Source organism: Lolium rigidum, chromosome 2 (genome assembly GCF_022539505.1).
Source record: "Lolium rigidum isolate FL_2022 chromosome 2, APGP_CSIRO_Lrig_0.1, whole genome shotgun sequence".
NCBI classification, from domain to species: domain Eukaryota; kingdom Viridiplantae; phylum Streptophyta; class Magnoliopsida; order Poales; family Poaceae; genus Lolium; species Lolium rigidum.
In genome coordinates, this window is record NC_061509.1 from 174,872,672 (window position 1) to 174,884,525 (window position 11,854).

General features: G+C 48.9%; 1 protein-coding gene across 1 annotated transcript; it reads right to left on the reverse strand.

The window, feature by feature from the left end:
- Positions 1-6,601: 6,601 nt before the first annotated feature.
- On the reverse strand, positions 6,602-8,027 carry LOC124690314 (BTB/POZ domain-containing protein At2g24240-like). The gene has a single exon (XM_047223709.1). The coding sequence runs from the start codon at positions 8,025-8,027 to the stop codon at positions 6,669-6,671; it is 1,359 nt and encodes a 452-aa protein (XP_047079665.1). The 3' UTR covers positions 6,602-6,668.
- Between the last annotated feature and the right edge of the window lie 3,827 nt (positions 8,028-11,854).

The window sequence follows — 11,854 nt, forward strand, 5'->3', positions numbered from 1 at the left end:
GAGCTCAAAAAAAAAGTTACTGTTTCTGAAAATTTTGTTTAAAATTTTCTGTCTACAGATTTTAAAAATCGTTCGAAATTATTTTGTTCAAAATTCAAAATTATTCCGAAATTTGGAATTTTTTCAAGATTAAAATTTGTTCAAATTTCGAAATTCATTCAAATTTCAAAAACCGTTTGAATTTTTTTGTTCAAAATTCAAATTCTTCTGAAATTTGGAAATTCGTTCAAGATTAAAAATTTGTTCAAATTCGAAATTCGTTCAAATTTTAAAAATTGTTCAAATTTCAAAATTCGTTCAAGATTAAAAATTTGTTCAAATTTCAAAATTCGTTCAAAAAATTTCAAAACTTGAACATTTTTCAAATTTTATAATTTTCGAAAATTATTTTTAAACATAAAATAAAACGTGAGAAAAAAAACAGTGAAAAAGAAAACAGAAAAGAAAAATAAACAGAAAACAGAAAAGAAAAGGAAAAAAAGAAAGAAAGAAACAGGAAAAAACGCCTAACCGAGCCAGCCCACACCGCGCGCGGGGGTGTGCGGCGCGGTGCAGGTGCCGACCTGGTCGGCATATAGGAATTCCGCCTAAACTTCCCTCTCGGTCTCGGAACAAGTTTACCAGGTAACTGTGGATCAAAATTCACATGGCCGAGATAAATTGGCCCAACTAGAGTGATCGTGGCATTCGACCGTTGGAAATTAGCCCACGGAAACGTCAAGTCGCGGCAACACGGGCGGCACCGTCAGCCCGCACCTTTGCTCTCGAAATGCTAAAAAGGACAAGTTCAGCGTGGGCCGTGGGAGGAGCCCCACTGAATTTTAGGGAGACGTCCACGTCACACCAGTAGCCAGTACTACTCGTACATATGTTGCTCAAAAAAAAAAAAAAAACTACTCGTACATAGTACTCCCGCGATGACGAAAGATTTCGACCGAGCGGCGGCAAATGCTCGATCGCGAACGCGCCGGTGACAATTGACCACGCCACTCTCGATTCCGCGCACAGGGCGGAACCATTGTCCAATGCCAGCTCCGTCGACGGCCAGACATCGGAGCTCAACCGTGCTGCTGTACCGTGGCTGCAAGCCTGCAAGGCTCTTCAGTCTGAAGATCTCAACCATTGGCTAGCAGAATCGTTTGTCAGACAACTCTAGCACATCCCGTAAATCCACTAAAACAGTATAATTACGGCTTGTTACAGTTTTCTTTCAGTTCCGCGTGCTAATCAAATCTTCGTATAACGACGCAGACCTTTAAGAAAAGTACAGGCCTCCAAAAATATCTCCTCCCGAACAGTGAATACACGGTTTGTGTAGCCAAACTGAGTGCGCCCCGCACTACCCATCTCATTTGGCGGGACCGAACGTTCAGCTCTCTCCCTTCCCGCTCCCACGACCTCGCAACGGCCATCTACGTCTCCACCGCCTCCCCGCCGACGCCCCATGCCAGTTCACCCCCATGGACCTCACTGAGCACCCGTCGGCCACCGGCCAGGTCTCGCGGCCTCAGCCACCGCCACCCGCTGCTCCGCCTGTTGCCGCTCCGTCCTCCATCAACAGGAAATATGCGGGCAAGCACCTCGTCACCCTTGGTGCGTCCCCAAACCGTCCAACTGCCCCGGCCGCCCACGCTGGTGCTGCCCCGCCAGGTGCGAAGAAGCCACAGGAAGGCGCAAAGAAGCCGCGGGAGGGCACAAGAGGAAGCCAACCGCTGCTTCGCGGAGAGGGGAAGAAGGCGTTGAATGATCTCATTGTCAAGAAGAATAGGACGATGATGATGGATCATTCCACCATGGATGAATTCACTAAATAATGGTGGCATATGAGGAGGCTTGAGATCATCTTGAGGAGGAGGCAAACCCGTGTTTCTGCTTCGGCTACAACAACTAGAGGTGGAGGTGGATGAGATGGTTCTTCAGCTACGATGATTGGCGGTCTCGGTGGACGTGCTACCGGTGATGTCGGCCTTGCTTGAGCTTCCTTCTGCATCATGTTGGTTGATGAGTGCATAAAAAACATGTTTTTCACTTTGTCTGGATCATTTTATTTGCAAACTATATTGTCAAACTATGTGATACAGTCGCTTTTGTTGTCGAAATTGTCGGAACTCTCATATTCGATGTTTACATTTTGTTTTGCGTGCGGCGGAGTCGATTAGATCCCGTATAGTGTAACTCCTTTTTTGCAGTTCCGCTGTAAGGGATCTGATCGCCGCCGCCACGCGTGAGCTCGCGAGTTTACGGACCTAAAGGATCCGCTAGAGTTGCTCTCACCTATGTTGAAATCACCTCATCCTTGGGGAAAATCTCTATATATCAGAATTGAGCAAATTTCACAAAATCATAACTACTGAGGCTAGGGTTTCACAAAAGCACAATTGAAGGAGATTTCATCACAAAACTACAAATGTTGGGATAATTGTTTTAGTGAATCCAAATCTCACGATATAGTAAGTTTGACACTGTTTTCTTTAGCACGGATCCACAAGTCAGGTGCCATGGGGCAGAAAAGGTGATTCTCTCTAGTCGGCAGACCAAACAAGAACTAAACCGTACATGAACTGAACAAAGTGTTTTGCCTTTTATGTAACTTTTGACCCAGAAAAAATCGAAAATTCAAACTTTTGGGCTTGGGTTGCCAGAAAACTATGTCAACCTTAAGAAAATCACGAGATTTGGGTTATCTGAAACAATTTAATGGTATTCTGATAAAATTTATTTTTCTGTGGTTATGTGAAAGCCTTGCCACATAGTTGTGTTTTTATTTGCTCATCAAAATTCAGGCTGTCAAAATCTCACAAAGTAACCCGTCTGAAATTATGGCGTGCTCGTGAAATTTTGTGGCACTAGACACACTATCACACTACTCGTTTCTTGAGAAATTTGGAATAAGCGTAAAGCTAGGGTCCTCCGCAAGAAGCATACCTCTCCCTTCGTTCTCCTCGACGAGATCAAGAAAGAAGCGAATGTTCTTCACGGACACGAATTTAGGTTCCTATTTATACTTGAGGCCCAGGCTAGACCTGATACTCACGCAATTTATCTTCAGGACTATGCTTTAATCTTAACCAAGATTAGAAATCTTAGTACTCATGCCAAATGGTTGTGTGCATCCCTGGTTGGTGCAGAGGCCGGGAAGTGAAATTCTCCCCATTTTCTTCTATGCCGCTCCAACTGGCCTGGTTCACGCACATGCACGCGGGTGCCAAGGCTGAGGACATGCATGCAGAGAAGATCAAGCCTGCAACTTTGCAAGTACATCTCGCCTAGCAATTGCGAATTTCATGTGGCTGACACGAGTGAGGATCTGGCGAAGATGAAGACTTACCTGAGGTTTGATCTTCTCGATCTGGCAGAAGTGTTGAGTTCCGGAAGACGTCGGCGGCGAATGTAACAGTGCTTTTTTGCCTGGAGTTTGCTGGATCAGTGGTATTCGGTCGTGCGCACCCATGCTTTTATTCCGGCCGATTGGTTCTGGAAGGAGCGGCGCGAAGCTCTAGTCTGTGTTGGCATCAAGAGACATTTTGGTCCATGATGCAGTCAGATGAAGGGAATAACATGAAGGCCGGAGCGGAGGACTAGCTAAGGGAGGTTCAAGTCTCCGCATTGTTGAGGGACTTGCTTGGTATCCCTGGTTCCGCAGCAGTGGTATGGAGTGGTATGGAAGTGGGGGCGGCAGCACATGTGAAGTTCAGAGTCCTACCTTTCAGGGTGAAAACCCAAGGTCTTGCCTTAAATGGTTGTGTCTGGCAATGATCTTGTTGGAGGCATTGTTTTGAGAGCGGGGACTATCTTCAGGGTGAAAACCTAAGATCTTTGGTTGGGCGACGACGGCGTTGGTGCACCGTTTCCTTCTTGGAGGCGTCGCTTTTGGAGATTCTGTATTTCAGGTGTTGTCTCGGTGGCGGTTGTATTGCTGTTGCTAAGCCTAGGATGCTATAGCGGGACTTTTGTTTCTTAGTTTTCTTTTCTTTTTTGGTTGTGTGCATCCGTACTGCCATTAAGGTGTTGCGTTGTTGCAGAGGCTGGGTGTAATTGGTATCTTTTGATATTAATATATTCCCTTTATCGAAAAAAAATGTGGGTTCCAAACGCTTGAGTGAAATTTTACCAGAAGATTAGAGCCTCCAATTAAAAAAAAAAACACACAGTCTGAACTAGCGAGTGAGTATAACAAATGTGATGCTTCAGAGATGCTCCTTCTGAATTCCGAACCACTTCCGCACACTCACAGGCGTTGTTTACTGAACACGTTACTGCTTACTTGCAAGGTTCCCTTCGACCACGAGGTGTCCTCTAGTTCTCTTTTTCTTTGATCTCCAGCTCTGCCCGTATCATTCAGTTACCCAACATTGGGGAACAAAGATTGATATGTGCAAACAACTTCCACACCATCGTGGGCACAAGTTTGCCAGTCAGTAGGTACGACCAGAAGGAGGTTAATTCTAGGCACACTTGCAACCGCGCCACCTTGGCCTATGCCTTATGTTTCACGTTGAACCCCCACCTTGTCACCACCAAAAATGAATTAAACAACAGACTCACAGGTGCAATGCCTAGAATGAGCGGGAACATCCCTCAAACCAAATCCGAACTAACAAATACTACCTCCGATCCATTTTAATCTTCACAATTGCGTGTCAATTTAATCGGATAGGAAGGAGTACTTTTTTGTCATGACCGGGTTGCATCAAAAGCACAAAAATAGAAAGCAAACATGATTAGTTGTTAATGTGGGTCTAGCTAGTTCATCTTCCTTATCCAAGAAAAAGCTAACGAGTACAAACGATGGAGAAACTGCCAAGCAAAGACGAGCACGAGTTGAACATAATTCCGATTTATCGTATATTGAGAGAAGGAGTTGTTAGCATAAAACCACCACATTTCCAGCTAAATCTTCAGTTTGGTACCACTTTGTGTTTTGGGAGCAAAATACTAACACATTTTGCTGAGGTTTTCGCAAAAAATACTAATCTCATATTGAGCACGAATTGACACAGTTTCTGACAACGGGACCCACATGTAAGTGTTGACATATCACTATTGATAATGGCCTATATTAAAAAAGTCAAATATATCTAATAAAAGAAAATAAAAAAATAAAACAATTGTCATCTCCCTTGTCCCCTCCCCTGCCCAACCCACACCGCTACATGGCCACCGGCCACATCACGACTGGCGATGTCCTCCCCGGCAAACTCGTCGTTGCCTTCCCAAAGAACGTGCCACCATCCGCCGGCCTGCACCCTCCCTTCTCCCCTAACTACGTGTGCCGCCCTGCCTTCATGCACTTGCCAACCACACCCACTAGTAGGAAAAAGCGTACCGCTGGCGTGCGGATTTAGCCTATCAGCCGCGGGCTCCGGCCCGCGACTGGTAATACGTCAATGGTATCAGCTACTAAGTCGTGTGTAAATTATTAGCTGTGTGTTCTGCCGACATGCTGCCATTAGCCTTAATGGCAGCGTGAAGGGCGCACACTGCTAACAGTTCGTGCTACTGCTCACGTGTCGTTTTGCACGCTGCCATTGTGTTATAGGGGTATGAACGTTTGTTGCATGCTGCCATTATTGTTGTTGTTTTTTTGTGCACGCCAGCTTATTCCAGCTGACGTGACAGTGTATGAGCATAGCACTAGATATATAACTATTTACTCGATCCACATAACACATTCATATATACACACGACATGCATAACAATTTACAGTTTTAAAAATCACGATCGATGTTTTGAAAGACCAAAGATAAAATTTCTAACTATATATAGGACATATATTGTTTCATATATTTGCAACATCTCAAACAGGAGTCTGGAACAATCCAGTGAAATTAATCACTTGTTGTAATAGAAACGAGCACATCCGGTCGCGATGCTTTAATAGTGTTAGATCTGTCACTTCCGATATATCCAACTTAGACTACGAGGTAATAAATACTTATGATCAAAAGAAGTACAAAATATGAAAAAAAAAAGTAAAAAGAAAATAGAAGACGTTTGCACCAATTTAAATGGCTTATTTCCTAACATTTTGCCTATTATTCTTGATTGATTTTGACACGTCACCACCTATAATAGATCACTAGTGAGTAGTAGTGTTGTATAAAGACTCATACGCTTGGTGATCATTAACATCATGCAGAATTGGCAACAAAAAAAGAGCTGACAATGAGAACCAATCTGAGGTTGGGTGGTTAGGAGGGTGGTTGTACCCCCAGCCCACCAGAGTTCAAACCCCAGGTTTGACATCTGTGTGTCTCATAAAGACGTTCCCGTCGACAGCGAGGCGCCTGTGGTGACTTCGTCAATTTTAAGATCCAATCCGCCGGCTCGGTCTTCCGGAGGTGCTCATAGGGGTAGGGTGTACGTGTGTGCGTTCATAAGGGTGAGTGTATACGCGTGTATGTGAGCGTCTGCGTTTGTACTGTGTTTCTCAAAAAAAAAAAAAGAGCTGACAACAAAGGTGTTTGTCGATAATGACAAGACGCCACTCATATCCATACTCAGTTGAGCACATACGAGCCAGTTCAGTGACACAATGACACTTCAATCCTCTCTGCTCTTTTTCAAAAATGATGAGAAAGTTACAGCATGTTTCTCTGTCAAAGCATCTATCTCAGTAATTCTCCCACTCTTGATACAGTCAGACACTAAGAAATGGTCCGACAAGTCAGATGATCGGAAGCGGAGGCGTCTCCCAGACATCGAAAACGTTCTCCTCGTTATGCAGGGCGAAAAGACGATCGCCCCCGATGGAGAGGTCGCACACGACGCCGCCGTCGCTCGCCCGTAGGGTGGACGTGAGCGCGTGGTCAGGGCCGCTGAACACCGAGATGGCGCCGGTCGTCGTGGACGCGAAGAGCTGACCACCATGCGTGGCGAGCTTGGGGTAGCACGTCTCCTCGCCTTTCACCTTCTTCCTGCCCGTCAGCTTGCTCCCTGACCGCCACCTCACGCCGCCGGCGCTGCTCCGGAGGTCGAGGAACCCGAGGTCGTCGTACTGGTTGACGACGCAGACGGACCAGCCGTCCTCCATCGCGACGGCGTGGACGGCGTGCTTGTCCTCGAGCGACGCGGGCGTGCCGACGTCGGACCAGGACCATGCGACGCTCCTGCAGCGGAAGTCGAGCAGGGTGACGAAGGAGGAGTCCGCGCGCGGGAACATGGTGGCGGCCATGAGCGTGCTCGTGCCGTCCAGCCACTGGAGCCCGTCGGCGTCCCCCAGCGCGCATGCGGGCGGCTCGTAGAAGAAGTCGGTCTGCTCGCCGGTGGCCGCGTCCCACGCGGCGACGCCGTACTCGTTGAGGCGGCCCTTGCAGCTCGCGAAGATTTTTGAGTGGTTGTTGTCAAAGGCGAGCGCGCCCGGGGTGAAGGGCCTGGGCTGGCGGTCGTGCGCGACGCGGAAGCGGTGGCGCAGCTCGCCGGTGTGCGCCGAGAAGGCCGCCACGCCGCCACCGCCGTGTCGGGTGCTGCTGCTGGGGCCGTCGCGCGCGGCGACGAGGAGAGTGGCGGCGTCGAGGTAGGCGGCGTCGTTGACGGGCGCGTGGGCGAGGTGCACGGGCCGGCGCTCCTGGAGCATCCAGTTGTACACGCGCACGGCGGCGCCGTGCGCGACGCAGCAGCCGCCGTCGGGCGCGGCGCGGACGGCGGCGCCGTCCCCGGGCGCGCGGCCGGGCACGGAGGCGGCGAGGCGGAGGCGGTCGCCGTCGAAGTCGCCCCAGCGCGCGGCGCGGACGCGGTCGAGGAGGCCGTAGTAGAGCGCCTCGCGGCAGAGGACGGCCTCGGGGACGTGCGGCGGCAGGTGGAGGCCGCCCGTGCGGAGCAGGTCCAGCAGCACCGCGAAGCAGGCCGGGTCGCGGTCGATGAAGTACTCGGCGCCGGGGCCGGGGGCGTTCCAGGAGGCGTCGAGCATGGCGCCGAGCATGGTGTCCCGCCCCGCGGAGGCGAGCGTGTCGGCCGTGGTCTCGAACACCCGGCCGCCGACGTTGAGGCGCACGCGGCCGCGACCGGCCGCCGCTGGCGTGCACATGGTCTGGCCGGACGCTTGCGGGTTACGGCTCGCGCGTCCGCAGGGAGTTGGGGACGACCAGGTCGGGAGCAGGGCGTGTATGACGGCCGCGGCGTTGTTTCGCGCCGGGGTTTTATATAGGGCGGGGAAAATGTCAGGTTGAGGTTGTGGGTGGCGACGGAGCCGAGGATCCGGTCGTGCCGGACGTCATCGTCACCGGGGTTGTTCCTTGGACGAAACACGGGATCGGGTGGTGCCATAGTGCTCATCAGTGCTCTGTTCGGCGGCCGGATTTGGTGATGTGGTGGGGCGGCGGCAGGGATTTGTTTACGGAGTGGATTTTGGGTGCGGGGTGGCTCTTTCTCTGCCTCGAGCACCATGCCCGTCCTCCTCGGGGTACCAACTGTAGTGGATTAGAATGTTCCGTGGTGGGTCAAAGCATGTCTAACAGATGATGTACTCCGTATTTTGCATTTCACAACGTGGTGATATAAAAACGATATACTCATTGATAAATAAAAGACGAGATACAAAGTACGTATACACCGATCTTACAGATTGGGAAAGATAGGATAAACCTATGTGACAGGCCAACGCCTATCCATCTTCTTCGGCACCACCGTAGCAGCCACCAAGAAAAAAATGGACAGATCACCTAAGCTCGACGCGGCTCCATCGCTGATCATCAGCTTTTCATTATATAAACCCTCTTATAGGGGTTGTCATTAATTACCAAAATGGGGGAGATTGTAAGGGTACATTGTCCACTCACATCCCTTGCATTTGTTGTAGTTGTGTGAGTAGAGCCGGTTTTGATATGTGCTAGTAGCTTTGTGTTACTTGACCATATCAAATACAACCTCTTGTATACAACTTATTCTCGGATAAGTTGCGTACTTGTTTCTAATATTCATTATATAAACCCTCTTATAGTGATTGTCATCAATTATCAAAATGGGGGAGATTAGAAACATGAATTCATTGCATATATTGTCAAGATTAACCTTTGGGATAGTTTCCACTATATATATACAACCATGAAAGACATATAAATATGGAACGCATGAGAGGCAAAACACTTAAGCACAAACCAATCTTAAGTATAAAACCGTTCCCTTAAACCCTCTGAGTTTATATGTAGGAATATTCCATAGGTTCTACTTGTATTCCATGTGTTGGATTCAAGTATGGATGCCATGTAAATAAAGATACATCTTGTGTGTTGGCATCAAGATCATCGATTTGAAGACATATATGTGATATGATCAAGAAGAAGAAATGAAGATGGAGTTCTTATGTGGAACTCAATATTAGCCATGCTCTATCTTATGAGAGTATGAGAAGGTACAAGGTTAAGTCGGGCAAGTTCAAGATGAGCATCTCAAGTGATCACATGCTTGAAGCTTGCCGTCCATTTGGTGATAATGGACATGTGAAGATGTGCATCAATAGAGCTTTCCCATCATGGTGTATGGGGGAGCATTTGTGAGTCTTCACGAAGCAACGATGATCAAGTGAGGCATTCCGGCTTGTGTAGAACTTGAAGAGTTATCATCAAGATCAAGCGGGATGCGCAAGGCAAAAGGTATGACCTTGATAGGTTTTCCTTTTACCGGTCTCAAGGTGGTTGATGGGAGACCGGATTATAGGATAGATAGCCGCACTATCAAGAGGGGCTTTCGGTTGGGTAACTTGATCGCATCGTCTTAGGGAGCTCAATCCTTTGCATACTTTGCATATCCCTATTGCTTCTTGGTGTTTCTCTGTGTGAGGTTCTTGAGCTTGTTGCTAGCTTTACAACAAGCCCAAGTTCATCGAAAACGGAATCCGCATGCATCTTCTATTGCGTTTTCGAGTTTGGACGTCTTCGCCGTTTCTTGACGATGGGAGACTCCCTCTCTAAAATCATCTAAAATGTTCTGAGAGGAGACTCCATATTTCCAGTTTTTGTTGGGGTTCTATTCGTCGTTATCTTTCCAACAAAATTGGTTTCATGTCAATCGGGGTCCGGACACAAAAGTTATCACAGTTTTTGTATAACATACTTTCCTGCTGACCTGGTTTCTAGCCCGGCATGACCGGCCGTCTGACCGGATGTCCCGGTTCAAACCGGCCCCTGGACCGGTGCCATCCGGGCACTATCCAGTAAGCTTTTCAGCTTGGTCCGGTCACCAGGGTTGACCGGATGTCCCGGTCAGTGGCCCGGTCTGACCTGGTCCTGAACCGGAGGGCCCGGTCCCAGGCCCGGTTGACCGGCCTCCCCGTTGGTTGACTCAGCCCAAGTTTTCCCCAACGGTTATATTTGCTCTTGGGCTATAAATAGCCCTTCTTCCACCTTGGGCTGAGTTAGTTCTTCCCATTCTCTCTCCTCCATTGTTGCATTTGAAGAACTTGCTCTCCCCTTTGATTCCTCCAACCATTCTTGCTCATTCTTGAGGGATCTAAGAGAGGAGATCTAGATCTACACTTCCACCAATCCATTTCTTCTCTAAGTGAGGGAATCTCTTGGGATCTAGATCTTGGAGTCTTTGGTTGACTTTCCCCTTTGTTCTTCCTCTCCAATCTCATCCTAGCATTCGTTGCTTTGGTGGGATTTGAGTGTGAAGGACTTGAACACCTCTAGTGTTCTTGCTTTGCATCATTGCATAGTGTTGAGCTCTCTACCACGATTAGTTCGAGTGAGAGACCGTGAGCTTGTTACTCTTGGAGGGAGACCTCCTAGTTGGCTTGGTGATTGGTGCTGCTGGTGATCTCTTCAAGAAGATTGTGAAGAGGCCCGGGCTTCTCCTTCGTGGAGCTTGTGAAGTGGTTGTGGAGCTTGCCATCTCCGGAGCGGAGGAAAAGCTAACCATAAGGAAAGGGCTATTATCCTTCGTGGGTGTGGTTCGGAGAATAGGGTGAGCCTTCGTGGCGTGGGGAATCCTTCGTGGGACCTCCACCCCTCCAAACGTGACGTACCTTGTTGCAAAGCAAGGGAACATGGGAATACATCCTCGTCTCCGCGTGCCTCGGTTATTTCTATACCCGAGCTCTCTTTCCTTGTGATAGCCATCATGCTTGAAGTACATATATCTTGCTATCACTTGTGCTACATATATCTTGTGCCTATCTTGCTTAGCTCTAGTTGCTATTGTTACACTTAGTTGAGCTTAGCATATTTAGGGTTTGTGCTTGTAAACTAAACGATAGTTTAATTCCGCTTTATTACAAGACAAATCCGTAAGAGATTTTAATTGCCTATTCACCCCCCCCCCCTCTAGGCGACATCTTGATCTTTCAATTGGTATCAGCTTTTCAGACCTCCAATGTAGTTTGTCATAGGACAAACCATTGCCGTTGAAAGAATCAGACCAGGGCAGCATGTCCCTGGACACGCCATCGAACTTCAGCACTGGCACCCACGCACGACGATGTCGGAGTAGGGAACCGGAACCGTCGGCCTTCAACCACGAACCCACCACAAGGTGCACCATCTTCCGAGCATGTCACCGGTGCGGACCACCGTCCGCACGTACTCCTGGACGAATCCTCTCTGCTCCACCTTGGCGCCGGAGACAACGCCGCAGCAACGGGGACAGAGCAGGAGGAAAAAACCATCTGATGTAGTCGTCGCCGCCGCCTCGCCGACACCATCCATGAACCCTAAAGCCACTGGTCTGAAAGATCGGCAAGCACACAGTGCCACCAACTCCGAGACACCGCCATGAAGGACAGCGCCAGTGTGGGAGAAGAGTTGAGGCAGATTTCTTTGCCCGAGCGCCGCTCCCACCACCCCAACGGTGCGCCATGCCAGAGAACTCCTAGCCCTAAGTACCATGCAAAAAACGGGGTCCCCCTCCCTCCTACCG

What these genes read in the sequence shown, in the direction of transcription:
- LOC124690314 (XM_047223709.1), bottom strand. Translation starts at nt 8,027, where the DNA reads ATGTGCACGCCAGCGGCGGCCGGTCGCGGCCGCGTGCGCCTCAACGTC.